General features: G+C 38.7%; 1 protein-coding gene across 3 annotated transcripts in view; it reads left to right on the top strand.

Annotated features, from left to right (window-relative positions):
- The window catches only part of SNX25 (sorting nexin 25), a 117844-nt gene that overhangs the window by 41339 nt on the left and 58246 nt on the right, over positions 1–18259 (top strand). For 2 of the 3 annotated variants that reach the window (XM_008050788.1, XM_021708973.1), the window contains 2 exons: positions 454–626; positions 3228–3414. In XM_008050788.1, coding sequence (XP_008048979.1) covers positions 454–626; positions 3228–3414 — 360 coding nt within the window. The remainder of the gene's footprint in view (positions 1–453; positions 627–3227; positions 3415–18259) is intronic. The other variant, XM_021708974.1, reaches the window with a different exon arrangement.

Genomic DNA, 18259 nt, shown 5'->3' with positions numbered 1-18259 from the left:
GAAAGACCTAGAGACTTTTTATCCAGTGATTTCCCAGTTACGAAAGCTGGCTGGTAACCCTGGTTTTTGCTTTCTTAGAATTTTTTTGAAAAAGGAAGCTGTAGATCACATTTAAGAAGAAGACACCCAGAAGACTTAAAAATAACCTTAAGGAAATACTCATATTTAGATCACTGCTAAGGTTTGGGAGTTACATATTACCTTTGGTGCTACCTAAGTTAGTTACTATGATTTGGTTTGAAATCCCAAATGGCCATGCTTTTGCATTTATTCCATCATAAGTTTTCCAGATTGCTCTGTGATTGAGGAAATTTGGTTAATGAGATTGTTGAGGAAGAAGAGTTATTATAACCAGTGTCACCCATTTGAAATATTCTTTACCTAGTGGTACATAACTGAATTGTTTCTAGACATTTCTTTCCTTTCTTTTCCTTCTCTTTCTTAATTTTTTAGACATGAAGAACAGCCGAGGCCTTTTGTGTTGCATGCATGCTTGAGGAACTCAGATGATGAAGTAAGATTCCTACAAACGTGTTCTCGGGTTCTGGTGTTTTGTCTCCTACCCTCAAAGGATGTCCAGTCTCTCAGCTTACGTATAATGCTTGCAGAAATTCTCACAACAAAAGGTAGACTTATAAAATTGACATTACTAATGCGATAAGTGTGCAAACTAATGAGCTACATACTAATGTGATAATACTTTGTATAACACCTATGCAGACCTTACTGTGGGACATAAGGGATTTGAAGTATTTTCAAAATTACAGGTTTAAATGTCTCACAGTGCCAGGAGTGGTGGCTCATGCCCTTAATTCTATCACTTTGGGAGACTGAGCAGGAGAATTGTTTGAGTCCAGGAGTCTAACCAGCCTGGGCAACATAGTGAGAACTTGTCTCTACTAAAAAATTAAAAAGTTAGCTGGGCATGGTGGTACGTACCTGTAGTCCCAGCTACTTTGGAGGCTGGGGCAGGAGGTCAAGACTGCAATAAGCAGTGATCGAACCATTGCATTCCAGCCTTGGGGACAGAGTCAGACTACTACTCAAAAACAAAAACAAAAGACTGGGGCAGATGGATCACCTGAGCCAGGAGGTCAAGACTGCAACGAGCAGTGATCGAACCACTGCATTCCAGCCTGGGCAACAGAGTCAGACTTCTACTCAAAAGCAAAAGAAAAAAAAACCAAACAAGCAAAAACTCTCAAAGGAAGTATTTGATCATATACGATAAATGTAAATTTTTATATAACTTATTGCTGAATGCACAGTTCATTCTGTTACCTGTTAAGACACAGGAAAGTCAGTCATGCTTTCTGCAAGGAAGCATTCATTTGGAATAGCTTTTGAGTTATCCAGGCCAGTAATATATACATTCAGGAAAGTGTGTGTGTGTGTGTGTGTGTGTGTGTGTGTGTGTACATATATATATGCACACATACACACACTCAAATTCCCATGAGCATTTACTTAAAATATCTTTGCATAATATTCAGTGATGACGCCTATACAGTCATGTGTTACTTGATGATGGGGCTGTGTGCTAAGAAATCCTCATTGTTGAGTGAGTATCATAGAGGGATGTCGTACATCCTTGTGAACTGTCCAGCCTACTACACGCTTGGGCTGTTGGTATGGCCTGTTGCTTCTGGTAACAAACCTATACAGCGTGTTACCCTACTGAATACTTTAGGCAGTTGTGACATAATGGTAAGTATTTGTGTATCTAAACATAGAAAGGGTACGCCTGTATGCAAGCCATGTATCATGCATGAATGGAGCTGACAGGACTGGAAGTCACTCCAGCTGAGTCAGTGGTGAGTGAGTGTGAAGGCCTAGGACATTCCTGTACACTACTGCAGACTTTATACATTGCACCTAGTCTACCCTACATTCTCCTTTCTTCAATAATTAATTGACCTTATCTCACTGTAGCTTTTTACTTTAGAAACTTTAATTTTTTTAATTTTTGACTTTTTTGTCATGATGCAGCCTAAGACACAAACATGTACAGCTATACAAAAATATTGTTTATCTTCTTACTCTATAAGCTTTTTATACATTTTTTTAAAGTTTTAAACTTTTTTTGTTAAAAACTGAGATACAAACACACTAGGCCTAGTCCTCCACAGGGTTAGAATCATCAATAGACTACCTTCCAATTCCATATCTTGTCCTACTGGTTGGACTTCAGGGATGGTTACCCACAAGGAGCTGTCATCTCCTATAATAACAATGCCTTCTTCTGGGATCCCTCCTGAAGGACTTGCCTGGGCTGTTTGACAGTTAACTTTTGAAAAAAATAAGTAGAAGGCATATACTCTAAAACAACAATGAAAATTATAGTATATAAATATGTAAACCAGTAACATATTATTATAATAAGTATTATGTGCGGTACAAAATTGTACGTGCTATCCTTTTAAATGACTGGCAGTGCAGTAGGGTTGTTTACACCAGCTCAATATCACTAGGCAGTAGGACTTTTTCAGCTTTATCGACTTTTTTTTTTTGAGTTGGAGTCTTACTCTTTCACCCAGGCTAGAGTACAATGGCACATTCACATCTACCACAGTCTCCACCTGGGCTCAGGTGATCCCTTCTGCTTCAGCTTTTCAAGTAGCTGGGACTACAAGAGCGTACCACCACACCCGACTACTTTTTTATTTGCTGTAGAGACCGTGGTCTCACCATGTTGCTCAGGCTGGTCTTGAACTCCTAGTCCTCTTGCCACAGCCTCCTGAAGTGCTGGGATTATAGGCATGAATCACCATGCCTGGCCATTGACTTTTTAACTTCTTCCCTGAGGTCTGTTAACCAGTTGGGAAGAATGTTGACGTTTATCCTTTGGCTAACTAAACTGGTCAAAATATATTGAGCCTTATGAAAACAATAAAAGAAAAAGCCATCATGCTCAATTTTTATAGTTTTGTTAGCAACTTGAGTTCCAAATGACTTCCCTTCATTATTCCTTTACATTTTACTAATTTATTAAAATGACCACTTGATTTTAGTAACATATGATTTTTGGTAGGATATCTGGAGGTATAGGCAGCCTGTGTGTGTGTATGTGTGCGTATGCATTTTTGAATATTTGAATTGTCTATAATTTCTCCCACTTAACTGCTTGAAAAATGTTTACCAAATGTAGTTTCAATTATGTAATATAAAAAACAATTTCTTTAAAGAAGAATACATTTTTCAGTGGTGATTTCTTCTCCTTCCCACAGTCTTGAAGCCAGTAGTGGAGTTACTGAGTAATCCAGATTACATTAACCACATGCTGCTTGCCCAGTTGGAGTACAGAGAACAGATAAATGAACATCACAAGAGAGCCTACACCTATGCTCCTTCTTATGAAGAGTTCATCAAGCTTATTAACAACAACTCTGATGTAGAGTTCTTGAAACAACTAAGGTATTTGGTCTTCGGTTATAGCACAACAGTAGACTGATTATCATCCCCTGCCTAGTTAGGTTTAAAAAAATATGTGGTTGTCAGAGAAGCAGAAATAAAAGAAGTTCATCAGTCTTGCTATTTAGTGACAACTAAATTTATCCAGCTTCTCCCTAATAGTGTAATTAGAATTATTTCTTTTTAAAAATTAGGTTTTTCAAATATAGCTAACGAATAAATGACTTGGAGGTTAGGGGCACCTGCACTCCCCCTCACCACAGTCAGAAATCCACACATAACTTTTGACTCCTCAAAAACAACTGCTAATAGCCACTGTTGACTAAAGCTTTACTGATAAGAAGCCAGTTAACATATTCTGTATATGTGCTGTATACTATATTTTTATAATAAGATAAGGAGGAAGCCGGGCTCGGTGGCTCAGCCTGTAATCCCAGTGCTTTGTTTGGGAGACTGAGGTGAGTGGATTGCCTGAGCCCACGGATTCGAGACCCGGCTGGGCAGCGAGACCTCATCTCTACAATAAATCAAAAAATCAGCCGGGCGTGGTAGCGCGCGCCTGTAATTCCGGCTACTCGGAAGGCTGAGGTGGAAGGATCGCCAGAGACCAGTAGGTCGAGGCTGCGGTGGCCGGGAGTGGCCACTGCACTCCAGTCTGGGAGACAGAGTGAGACTCCGACTCAAAAAAAAAAAAAAAATAGGTAAGGTAGAGAAAAGGAATGTTATTAATATTAGGAAAATCATAAAGGGAAAATATATATTCATTAAGTGCAAGTGGATCATCATACAGGTCTTCATCCTTGTCTTTATGTTGAGTAACCTGAGGAAGAGGAGTTCTAGAGGGGGGGTTGTTCTTGCTATCTCAGGATTGGATGGCAGAGGGGGGAGAAAATTCACATTGACATGGACCCTGGGCAGTTCAAACTGCTGATGCTTAAGAGTCAATTGTAATTAGGCTATAATAGATGTAAAGCTCTTCAGTTTTTTGTGAGTATCCGCTTAGCTGCTCAGATACCTACCTTAGAAAAGCATTAGAAGGAGAGAATGTGCTTTTTATTTTTATTTTTTGAAGTGAGAAAGAGTTTATTGAGAGGACAGAAAAGCTCCTACAGTTGGAGGGGACCTGAAGGGGTTGCCCGAGGATGCGTTTTTTAATTACAACGTAGAACGTTGTGTTGGTTTTCACTTTTTTTAGACAATGCAGAGTCTCGGGTTTGGGAATAAGAGGGTCTTGACTATTTTGAAAAAACTCAGCTGAGAGTACCTCAGAACTCCTCGTGCCAGCTGGCATCCAGGGGTCCTCTCTGGTCATTACCAGGTCCTCCTCCATTTCCCTCCCCATGGGGCCCCTCGTGACCTGTGCAGAGGGAGACAGCATCTGCTCCATCTAGTCCTCTCAGTTCTCTGTAGCTGTTGATGTAGCAAAGTCTCAATAAAAATGTCTTCTCCCTAAAAAAAAAGAAAATACCAGCACAGGCGTGTCTCTTACAGAGGAGCACAGTCTTGCTTATTGTACCTGAGCTATTTTAGGTGTGAGTCTGTGTTTGTGTGTGTGTGTGTGTGTGTGTGTATATCTCACACAGATGATTGCATAGTATTGTCTAGTTTTTATCTAGTATTGTCTGGATTTTCTAGGCTTCTGTTTCTCTACTTATTCTTTTGTTTTAATGTTCCCAAATGATAACACATGGAAAGAAAAAAATCTTTGATAGGTCAGTTTTACTTTTCATTAATAATTTTGGTAAATCACTAGAAAAGTAAAATACTGGCTGCAATTGGGTCTTTGGACTATTTGAGGATTTTAGACTTGTTACATTTGTCTTTGAACTAGGCTTAACATTAAAGTGGTTTCTAATACTTATTTTCTTATCCAAATAATACACCATCTAAGAAGCATGCATTGTAGATGTCATATGTTTTTATAGATGTATCATATGTTAATCTAGATCCCACAAATGTATAATGATGGGTCCAATTTTATGGTTCTGTTTATAAGTAATTTAATTTCTATGGGATATAATATCTGAAGATTTTATTTATGCTTCTTTTCCATGCATTATCTTGAATAGGATAAATGATAGTCATTTACTATAGATTTGTGATTATGTCTGAACCTAGAAATTTATTTTTGATAAATATGACACTTGAGCCAATAGAGAACCAAAAAGCCAATATTCCAGGTTTGTTACCTGAAGCTTACAGGTTATACCCACTCAAGTCATCCTTACCATGGCTTCCTTTGATTCCTTTTATTTCTGTTTTTTTCATTTATTTACCTTTTGAGTCTGGTTCTTACTCTGTTGTTCAGGCTAGAGTGCAGTGGTACAACCATGGCTTACTGCAACCTCAACTTCCCAGGCTCACGTGATTTTCCCACCTCTGCTTCTCAAGTAACTGGAACTACAGGCTTGCACCACCACGCCCGCTAATTTTTTCATTTTTTGTAGAGACAAAGTCTCATTATATTGCCCAGGCTGGTCTTGGACTCCTGGGCTCAACCATTCTACCTACCTTGGCCTCCCAAAGGGCTGGGATTACAGATGTGAGCCACCACGTCTGACCTTTGATTCCTTTTAATGTGTCATTTTGTAGAAAGTGAAAGAGCTCTCTGTTGCCTCCACTTCTCCCTAAAACTGTATACACACAGCAAACCCTGGTTCTAGGGAGGCTGTTCAAACTATACTCTAGTGTTCATCCACCTGGTGCTTCATGCCTACTGTTCCTAGATGCGCACTGGGTGTGGTGTGAGAAGATAACATGATGACTAGGCTCGGTAGAATAATTTCTTCCTAAGACATTGTTTATGAGCAAACCTCTCATGTTGATAAATTGTGGCTACATTAAAGCATTTTTCCTGTTCTAAATGCTTTCACCACAATAGTCGGACATGGACTATTTGGTAACCTCAAGGGAGTTTAAGATAACAGTCAAGAGTCTATAGTGGCAGATTGAGTGAATCAGTATTCATTGTTCTTTCAGGCTTGTGGATGAGTGTATTATATTGTGTGCCAAACAGAAGATTCCAGCACTGCACACACGATGGCATAATTCATAGTGTTAGCAAAAAGATGTCAACTAGATTTTTTTTTTTTTTGAGAATGCATCTCCTATATTGCCTAGGCTAGACTCGAATTCCTGGGCTCAAGCGATCCTCCTGCCTCAACCTTCCAAATACTTGGGACTGTAGGCATGAGCCACTGCACCCAGCTTAAAGAAGTTTTTTGTTTTGTTTTGTTTTTTTAATCAGAATGTTTATTTTGAATGGTCAAGTTCTGGTTCTCTAGCACTAACTGTCATTTTGTAACTGAGCGCAGTTGAATGAATCTTGATAGGAATTAATGGTTTTTCTTTATACTATGGAAGGCTCAGAACTATGTGCTACAGTTTATCTTCTAGTAAAGAAGTAGTTCAGCCAGAGTTGCTCTTTAAACAATAAAACTATAGTATCTACTGCCCCATGATGATTGAACAGCCTACTTTTGTCACAGTAGGGGTGTCATTTGTCTTAACCCTAGTGATCCAAGATTACACTAGAATTTCTGATTTTACATTTTCCTTTTCATCCCATTATGTGATAAAACAAAAACTTTGTGAGCACTTAAGTCCTTCTCAAAGGTCACTTCCTGATGCTGTCATGGACAAGACAGCAATGACAGACGGCATGCTGGGAGTCCTGGGAGGCAGGCCCTCTGCTAGCACCGAGAGACTTAAGGGGCAGTGGAAATGTAGCATATAGTTCTGAGCTTACAAAAGTATAGTTTAAAGAACGAATGCTGAGTGCCATTTTAAAAGTGAGATAAAATTCCCATTTATGAAATTAGCCATTTAAAAATGTACAGTTCGGTGGTTTATATTGTGTTCAAAATTACTATGACTACCATCTAATTCTAGAATATTTTCATTGCCCTTAAAAGAAATTCTGCACTCACTAGCAGACTCTTCCCAGTTCTCCCTTCCCCCTGCCTTTGGCAACCACGAATCTACTTTCTATCTCTGTAGATCTGCCTCTTCTGAATATTTCCTATAGATGCAGTCATGCAATATGTGGCTTTTTGTGTCTGTTATTTTTCACTCAGCGTCATGTTTTCAAAGTTCATCCATGTTATGGTATGTATCAATACACCCTTCCTCTTCTTGGCTGAATAATATTCTGTTGTGTGAATATACCACATTTTGTTCCTCTCTGCATCAGTTAGCGGACAATTTGAGTTGTGTGCGTTCCAAGAATACCTTTTGACTAATCAGCGAGCATCCCAAGCAGCGCTATCAGTGGCTGTTGATAAATGAAAGTAAAATAAAATGTTGCAGATTCCTCTCCTCTTCCTTCTACCACCTTCCCCCATATAGTGTCTGCCACCAACAAGGGTGAGGCATCACAGGCACAAGGAGGGAGTATTTATTCCTTTTGTGTGTTCTTCCTGTTCTGTACCTTGCATTCTCCTGTGTCCTTCAGCTCGCTGTCAGGCTTTGCATTTCCAGCAGAGTTAGCAGAGTCAACAAGGAGGGCTCTTGGAGGTAGGTGACTGGATAATCAAGCTCTTAAAGAAAGAGTCTGGCATATTAGAGGCAGAAAGAATATATTTTCAGATCTATTTAGGTTGATGTCATGACTGAGTCCTTCTGACCTCCATCTGTTTACAAGCTTTTCAATTCCTCGTGTAGATCTTGGGAAGAGTGTTGATGACTTCTTCTGGAAGAGAACATTCTCTTACAAGGAGGAGTGTAAACTTTTCTTGAAGAGTTATAAGTGGCTGCCACCATCAGCGGTGGGGATCAAGGTGATCCTGAAGAATCTGTAGTGTACTCAGCAAGCTTAGCAAAGAACCTTGGGAGAAAACACTGTGGAAGGCATTTTTCCCAGTGGTAGATGTTCATATCTGGAGTTACTTTCTGAATGCTTTGGTAAATACTGCTTATTTTGAGGCATCTTCCCCTGGATCTATCACTATGAGACAACTCTGGGCTTTTCTGGATAGCAAAATTTCAGGCAGTTCTGTTTGATGTGGCACTGGGATATCTTTCATCCATGGGACAGTTGTCCTTATCCATTGTCTCTTAGGAACAGAAATGAAGGCTACCCTTTATTCTCTGCTTCATGCACAGCTGTAACTAGAAGGGCTACCAGGAACAACTGTAATAGCAGGGAGATTGATCTTTTCCTCCAAAATATTGCATATATTATTTTGTTAATTGGTTACTTATTGTTTCTCTGATACAAAAAATTGTTCTGTATTGACAGAATTGCTTGTTACTAGACACTTGTCTAAAAACTACATTGCTGAGGCTTCTCAGCCTCCCCAAACTAATGAAGCTGCCTTTTCCCATCATATTCTGAGCTATTCTGTTGTTTTTCTGATATAATTACAGTACTCTGCTGTCCAGCTTTATTAATGTTTTAGGTCACTATCTTCAAATTTTGCTTAGTAAACAAAACAGGCTGCCTAAGGCAGATAGTGTGTTTTATTAATACTTAGACTAAGCTAAGTATTAATTTACTTTTATTTCTTATTTGAGTGATAGATGCATATTTCTAAAGGAAATAAAGTCATTAACTCTGCTAGGCTGGAATGCATTAAAAACAAAGCTAAACACAAAAAACTTTGAAGGTGGTATTTGTAATTCTAGAATAGTTTGGTTATTTTCTGAATCAGCATGAAATGCTTTCATAGTAGGATTACAGAGCTAGAAATGCATCCTCAAATATACTAAATTAGTAGTTATAAATCATGGCAGTATACTAGGACCACTCAGAACTTTAAAAAGTACAGTTAGATATCACACTGTCCTTTGTAACTGCTTCCTTTTTCTACCCTGGTACAATATTTTAGATTTTCTATGGTTTTTTAGAAGGAGAAATGATCAACTCTGCTAACAGCACAGATGCCAAAAGTGTGAATGCCATCTTGGTGCAGGATATTAAAGGGTAGCTGAATGGATTTCTCACTGCTGGTGTGGGTCGTGGAATGGTACCGTAGTCCAGGCAGGCAAAGCAGAGCTCAGAATGAAGGTACATCATTAGTGAAACTCCACAATTACAGTTATACTAGAGAAAAGACTGAGTGTTTCTTTATTTTAAAAATAAAGCATGGTCAAAATAAACATTAAAGGAGAAATGAAAGATCTGCTATTACAAAACTTCCCATAAAGACGTGGGCTGATTGTGGTCCAGGAAAGCAACTAGTGCTGTTTGTATTGTGTAATTCTGCAGCACACTTGTAATATGTACTCTAATGAAAATTATTTGCTCTTCCACCAAAAAAAAAAAAAAGCTTGCCCTTCACCCCCAGGCATTTTGATGTAATTGTTCTGGAGGGGAACCTGGGCATCAGTGGTTTTTAAAGCTTCCCGAGTGATCGTAACCTGCAGCTATTATTGAGAATCTCTTGTAAATGGGTGTTCTTCTTCCACCTGCTCCCAATCTGAAGTCTTGGCTAGATGTCATGTCATATAATTCATCGTATTCTAAATATTTGAAAACAGGCTGTACTGTTCAGGAGAGTTAGTCTAAGTATTAATAACTCTCTTGAGAATATTGATTAGTTCAGGAGAGTTAGTCTAAGTATTAATAACTCTCTTGAGAATATTGATTAGTTAAGACACTTCATTCTTTACCATCTTTACTGTTATGAACAAAGAGCATTTTATCACTGACCTTCCTGAGAGATATTTTTAACATGAGATTTCTCAACCTTGGTAAAGTTGACATTTTGGGCCAGATAATTCTTTATTGTTGGGTTTGTCCTTTTTTAATATAGAATGTTTTGCAGTGTCGCTGGCCATTACTCACTGGATGTTAGTAGTATCTCTGCGGTTATTATAACCAAAAAATTTCCAGACATTGCCAAATATCTGGGGGAAAAAGTCACCCCTGATGGAGATCCATGTGTCTAACCCATGAATAGACTGAAAGTACTTACATTATTAGTTAGGTTTTCATTCAGCTGAAAGTTATGGGAAACTGCCCAAAAAATGATGACTGATCCAAAGTGTAGTGATTTTTTTCCCCAGATATTTTGAGGTACACTTGACTCCCCCCCAAAATTGTATGTATTTAAGGTTTAAATGTGATTTTTGACATATTATAAAGTGAGTAACACACTTGAGCTAATTAACATATCCATCAACTCATAGTAGATTGTCTTTTGGGGATGAGAACACTTAAGAGCAACTTGTTTTTGTTTTTAAGATCAACTCTTGTCAAATTTCAAGTACATAATACTCTAACTGTAGTCATCATGCTGTATGTTAGCTCTCCAGAACATACTCATCTTGCATAAGGGAACCTTTGCACCCTTGGGCCAGCATCCCTCATTCCCTATCCCCTTTCAGCCTGTGGTAACCAGCATTCTCCTCTCTGTTTTTTTGAATTTAACTTTTTAAGATTCTACATATAAGTGAGGTCATACAGTATTTGTCTTTCTTGTCTGGCTTATTTTGTTTAGTATAATGTCTTTCGTAGGAAGGCAGACTAGGACTGGTATGGGGGCTGTACCCTTCTCAAGACCCATGTTCCTTACAGCTCACTGTTTTGCCATCCTAAAGGTATATTCTAGAGTACTCATGGTCCCAGCTGGATTCTAAAGTGCCATCTATCATATCCTAATTCTGGGAAACAGGATGAAGGCAAGGAAAGAAGGTGACAAAGATCACACACTAGATGTCTTTCAGGAAAATTTATGGAAGGTGCTACATGATGTTTCTGCTTTTATTTATTAGTCAGAACACTTGAGATATAACCGGGCAGTCATAGGCCTGGCTAGAAAACAGAGAATTCTACTACTAAGGAGGAAAGAAAAATGGATATGGGTTAGGCAATAGCCATTTTTGTTACCATACCACATGTTATAGTTTCATGAGGCAGAACAGCTCTACTTCCTACTTGAGCATGAGAAAAATACAACTCTCCTGGATTGGACATGTGCAAAGGTTAAAGGTGCTATGCATATCTCAAGAAGGGGAAAACTTTGCTTTTTTGTTGTTTTTTTAAACTACCATTTGTTGAATACTATGTATTAAGCTCAATGTTGGGTTCTTCATGATCATCTCCCTTGATCATTATAACAAGTGTATGAATTAGCTATTGTTAGTCCTCTTTTTTAGGTTGAAGAAAATAAAGTGATTTTCCCAGGATCACATAGCTAATAAGTAACAGATCTGGGATTTGAACTCAGTCTGCCTGACTTCAAATCCCGTATTTAAAGCTGAGTGATTTGCTAGCCAGGAGGGCAGAAAACAGAACTGACACAGGGCCCCAACTTTGTAGGGTTTCCTTCAGTGTGGAGATAAGCTACTGTTTGAGAGTCTTGGCTGGCACTAGCCTTTTGCAGAGAACAATACCATCAGAAGTATTGTCATCTATTATTGACAGTGATAGAATGTCAAAGAGACAGTAATAAAATCAGAGCAGCTAATCACTGCCATAATTTTATTTACCACCAGTTCAATCTTTACTAGATTTTGTAGTTCTGGACTTGTTTATTTCTGGTCTCTCATTTAAAGAGCAAAATGGAGAGTCTTAAAATAGTAGATAAGAAATTTTAATAATGTATGAAACGTTTAATATGAAAAATAATAAGGTAACTTGGATAGGAAAAGAAAACCTGGCCAGATGCAGTGGCTCACATCTGTAATCCCAACACTTTGGGAGGCCAAGGTGAGAGGATTGCCTGAACCCAGGGTTTCCAGACCAGCCTGGGCAACCCTATGACACCTCATCTTTACAATAAATAAATAAGTTGGGTATGGTGGTGCATGCCTGTGGTTCCAGCTACTTGGAAGACTGAGGTGGAAGGATCATCTGAACCCAGCAGGTTGAGGCTGCACTGACCATGAGCATGCCACTGCACTCCATCCTGGGCAACAGAGTGAGACTCCTACTCAAAAAGAAAAAAAGAAAAAGAAAAACCCTTATCTAGTATAGTGCGTACTGAGATTTAGATGATGTTTTCTGTTTTATTAGGACACAGCAAGAGGAAATGGACATAATGAATGGACTAATTTAAAAGATTGTAATTAACAATAAAGTGGGTTCTTTAAAACCCACTTTAAAATACTAAGTATTTTTTCTTTGAATTCTAAGGAAATGGGTTTTTATCTCTGAATTAGTTTAGGTACATTTGCACATGAATATAATATATTAAAATATTAAAATTCCTAAATAGCATGCTTTTATGAGGAAGAACTTAAGTTATTTGAATGTTCAGTATTTTGAACAGTGATTCTGAAAATATATTGTGAATAATTAGCAGTAAAATAGGATTATGTTGTAGAGGAACATGAAAGAAGGAACCGAGTGACCCTCAAGACAAATGAATGCACCATGTCAGAAATCAGTAAGCACACAAAAATTGCCTAGGAAAAGGTTAGTGTGGGTGGACAGGGAAGTGAAAAATCATGAAGTATAAAACAGAATGCTGGCAGATTTTTATGAAAAGAATAAACGAATACAAATACAATTTTTTAAAAACTCAAATTGTGAGGTTGTTATTTAAAATGTACTAAAAAATCTTCTAGTTTTATGAGAAATAAAAGTACATTGACTTCAGAATATAGCTCCTTCTCTTGGTGCCCGGGAAATAGCCGAGGGAACAGAGGTGGAAGTTAAACATATCAGGGAACACACATTATTTTCATTTAGGAAGCAAGATTTTGTGTTGACATCAATGTAGAATTTGATATAAGGAGGGGAAATTTTGATGTACAGTTCATAATCTCTGAAATTAAAAAACATGTATTATGTGCTTCTAATTGGAGCAGCATTGGCAGTGTGGATGAGTGTATCTGCTTTATGAATGGCTGCTAGGACAGTTGACGTAAAGCAGTTATTCCAAGATCTGGCACATTTCCTAGTGTTAGCTGCTACTGTTATTGTTATTAAACCAAGGATTGCAAACATATTTAATTTTAATTATTTTATAATCATTAGACCAAAGATTGCAAACAGACTTAATTTTATTGTAAACACTGGTCAATTGCTAGTGGCCAACCAGAGTGTAGTATTAGTTTGGGGATTTGAGGAGGCCCAGTAAATAACAATGCTTCTCTTCCCACCCTGAGGTCTCAACCCTTTTAGAACTGAGAAATAAGGAAAATGAAGACCTAAACGTCACTCTTATTGCTAATAGATAATGGAGGATGCAATTTATAGGTGCAAGTAATACATTTTCTAAAACAGTCTCAGTTGGGCATGGTAGTGCCTGCCTGTGGTCACAGCTACTTGTGAAGCTGAAGTGGAAGGATCACTTGAGTGCAGAAGTTGGAGAGCAGCCCAGGAAACACAGTGAGACCTTGTCTCTTAAAACAAAAAGTAAATGTGTCAGGATTAGATTGCCTTTCCCAAAACCAGCAATACTGGGCCAGGTTAAGCTTCCTTTTCCCGTCTTCCCCCGCTCCACACCCCGTTTGCTTGACAGGTCCAGAGTCCACCTGCTGGCTGCTCTTGGAGGCAAAGAGTACATGCTCGTAAAGGAAGGAGAGAAGAAAGGCTAGGCTTCACATGCCAATTCCTTCTTCTCTGTGATCAGATTAAATACCTTCTTTACTAGGGAGGAGTGAGTTGGGGTTGAGAGACAGGGATGGGGCTTCTTTTACTTGGAATGAAGCATCAAGAGTTTCGAGCGGGTAATGTTATTTTCCTTTAAGAGAAATTGGTGCTAAGTCCTTACTCAGTAGAAAAGAATTTTGTGATTCCCAGTCTGTAAAAGGATGGTAGTGAAGAGGGGTAGAGGTCTATACTGGTCATTTTTAACCTGACTTTGGAGCAGGGTAAGAAAACCTGCCTTGTAGCATTTACTGATTTTTGTGGTGGTAATACTCCAGCAATGACTGATTTAAAGCCACCAATGTCATGTCACTAAATGTGGAGTTGGGAAGAGATTGGAAGAAACACACAGTTATATATACCTAAAGTATTCCCACCACACTGCTATAGTCTATGTAAGTGCCTTCGTGAACATATATAATAATGAGGAAAATTATTAGGAAGTGATTATTTTTGATTATGTATTGCCTTTTGAAAATGTAATCTATTTAATTGTAAGTTTGTATAATTTATTTTTAATAATGATGGGTTTAATTCCTAAAAATGTAGCAGCCAGGACTCATGAGGTAACTGGCACAAGCCTCAGGCTGGCTGCAGCACAGTACTAAGGGGTTACCACACATGCTGTGTCTCTCAAAGACCCTGCACTATACAGCAGTGCATGACACTGGGCAAGTAATTTAAACTTTGAGCCTCAGTTTTAATTGTGAAATGGAGAAAACATTTTCTATTTCATAGGATTGTTATGATAACCAAATAAAGCCGTACACATAATGTACTAACATAGTTCTCAGGGCATGATGGGTTCCCAATAAGAATTAAAAAAAAAAAATAGTTGTTAGGAGACAGCACATTATTAGATCCTGACTTGAATAGGCTTAATGGATGAGAGGAGACAGCACAATAATATTTTAGAAAAACTTCATTCAAAATGTGTGAGGCAGATATTAGGACATTTTCAGTAAAGGCCATAAAACTAGGCAACTAAAAATGATACTCAGTAAACACTCTAAACACAAATGCTTAATGTGAGAATTGAGGATGACACAGCAGTGGTGCTATACAATATATGTATAAATAAACACTTTATAGTCATACTAATTGATGACATAAAAATATGAGGAACACTAGAAGAAACCAGATACAGATAGCAGAGAGAAAAATTTGGGGTTTTTCCTTTTTTTTGTTGTTTTAAGAGATGAGGTCTCCCTATATTGCCCAGGCTGGTCTTGAATTCCTGGCTCAAGCAGTTTTCCTGCCTTAGCCTCCCAAAATGCTGGGACGACAGGCACAAGCCGCCATGCCCAGCCAGTTTTGGCTTTTTTGAGGTTAACTAAAGGGCATCGCCAGGCTCGGTGGCTCAGCCTGTAATCCTGCACCTTTGGGAGGCTGAGGTGAGTGGATTGCCTGAGCCCGCGGGTTCGAGACCCACCTGGGCAACTTGGCAAGACCTCATCTCTACAATAAATCAAAAATTAGCTGGGCGTGGTAGCGCGTGCCTGTAATTCCGGCTACTCGGAAGCCTGAGGCGGAAGGATCACCGGAGCCCAGCAGGTTGAGGCTGCGGTGGCCGGGAGCGGCCACTGCACTCAGTCTGGGTGACAGACTGAGACTCCAACTCAAAAAAAAAAAAAGGGCATCAACTAGCCATTGGTGACGTAGCTTTGCTTGTTTCTGTAACATGTAATTTCTGAAGGTTCTGGGAACTAGAAAATGAATCCGTGGCAACATTTGGCTATCTTAGGAAGATGAAAATAGATAGGTTAAGAAGAGTCACATTTATCCCAAACAGATTAAAAACTGTTTATACTTAGTGAACATATTTCCAGATTATTTCTGTATATACAGAGAGAGAGAGAGTGGCAGGGAGGGAGAGCAGGAGGGATGTGTTTGCACGAGTGCGGGACCCCTCGCCTCGAGTTGCCCTGGTCCAGAGTGTCCCGACTGATGGGACTCAGGTGTGTGGAGGGGTATGGAAACAGTCCCCCAGCGCTGTGGGCGGACGGGGTGGCCGTTGGCCCCAGTGCTCTGTGCGGACAGCATTTCCTGCTGTTTTCTGTGTGTGCCGTGGTGGAGAAAGGTTAGGAAGCATGCCTTACGCTCTTTCTGCGAAATGAGCTGCTTCCACACCCTGGAAAGAGAGAAAACAGTGGGAAAAGCCCCTGCTGTGGAGAGAGCATCCCCGCTCCTCCCTCTCCCACCCCCCCAAGGGCATACAATTTTGTGTTCTACGGGTAGAAGTATATCTTACTGCCTTTCTGTCACACAACTTTTATAGTATGGAAATGTGTGTTCTTTTTGATCCAGTTGTTACTCATAATAACTTATCTTAAGGAAATAATCATAAATGTGTGGGGAAATTTCTCCAAGAATACTTTTTGCGTTTTTTTGTTTTTTGTTTTTTTGATGAAGAGAGAAAATTGAAATAACCGAAATGCCTAGCAAGAAGGGCTTGGTTAAAAAAATGTTGGTGAGATCTATACAGTGAATTACCATGTATTGATAATGGTGTAGCATTAGAATGTTTAATTATATTGGAAGATATTAATTATGCATTGATAGATAAAAGAGGCTCTAAGGCAGTAGGTATAGCATAAACCCAGTTTTATAAAACAAAGGATATTATGCTTTCATTGAAAAAAGGTTATAAAGATAATCCAAAAGTTTGTGGTGCTTTGTGTATTTTCTCATTTTCTTTAATGAACATGTGTCACTTTTCAGAAAGCAAAAATTGGCTCATATTGAGCAAGACAAATCTGCCCAGCCATCTATTAGACTGGTATATTAGACACTAAACTAGCTCAGCATGAGCTCAGCTCGAAAGCTAACAGGAAACAATATTTATCCCAAGTACACACTATGGCTGTAAAGTGTCATAATGATCTCCTTCTTTGGACTTTCATATTTACTGAGAAACTTTGTTCTAAAAAATCCTAGACTATCAGAAATTTTGCTGTTTGGAAGTATATCAGTAAGAATGACACATCATACTTTTTTTTTTTTGAGTTGGAGTCTCACTCTGTCACCCAGACTGGAGTGCAGTGGCCGCTCCTGGCCACCGCAGCCTCGACCTGCCAGGCTCCAGCAATCCTTCCGCCTCAGCCTTCCAAGTAGCCAGAATTACAGGCGTGCGCTTCCACGCCCAGCTGAGACACATACTTTTGCCTGGTGGATCTAAGTCAGTTTGACATAGAAGCATCTTTGATTTACAACCCAGATGCCAAGCTGCTGATAAAGAGTTTCTGGACTCAGTGTATCTATATTAACTTTATGGATTTCAAAGAAATAGGACCCCTGGATCCACCCAGCATTGACCCTTTTACACAACCCTGCTTTGAGCCTATCAATGCTGCTTCATTTAAATGTCATCTTAACTCTTCACCACAATTCAGTAACTTTATTGTTTCCTTTGTTTAGAGAGACCCCCCCATATTTCTTTTGCTATGCAGTTGCTTACCCATTGCATAGCTCCTTAAGCTTGCTTTTATTGTATTACAGTGATCCTGGTGGTCTAAGAATGATTGGGTTAAAATATTTTTATAATCAGGAAAAAGTAAGGCTATTTAAATATGTATTTTTTTACAGGCATACCATTTCCCTGGATAGTACATATCACTCTAGAGAGTTAACAACAATGTTAAGGAACAACAATAATAACTAACATTTATTGAACTCTCACTTTGGGCAGGCTCTATTTCAAATATTTTAAGGGTATTATCTAATTTAATCTGCATAACAACGCTGTGAGGCAAAATACTGTTGTTGTTTTACAGATGAGAGAACTCTGGAGTTTTGGAATGCTTACATAATTTTCTCGGGGTGATGTAGTATGTATTAGAAAAAGGATTTGAACACAGACCATCCAGTGACAGACTTCTCATTCTTTACTACTCTGATATATTTACTAATCATCCAACAGACCCTTCAATAGTGCTATGTTTGTAAGAAACAGCTTCTGCTTAGCTGACTAAAATCACCATGGCTTTATTTATTCTCAAATGCTTTAACTGAAGTTCCTCAAATAAAAATATCCCTAGCCTGTGGCAACAATGAAAACATTATTTTAAAATTTAGTTTTTTCCAAAACATTCGTGTGTCGATGACATTCTGTTCCATAATGTAACCTTGCTAATTTTTATAAACATTGTTTTCAACCATTTACCACATTATATACCTGAGACTAAGGTGTGTCTGGTCTTTGACTTTCCCAAGAAGTTCCAGCATCTGCATACCCAGACAGCTGTTAAGTAATACTTTAAAAAAAAATTTGTATAAGGTATGCCTAATGAAATAAGCTGATTTTTTTTG

This window comes from Carlito syrichta, unplaced genomic scaffold, assembly GCF_000164805.1.
Source record: "Carlito syrichta isolate Samal-C Ts95f unplaced genomic scaffold, Tarsius_syrichta-2.0.1 Scaffold153679, whole genome shotgun sequence".
Classification (NCBI taxonomy): Eukaryota; Metazoa; Chordata; class Mammalia; order Primates; family Tarsiidae; genus Carlito; species Carlito syrichta.
This window is presented reverse-complemented; position numbering and strand designations above follow the sequence as displayed.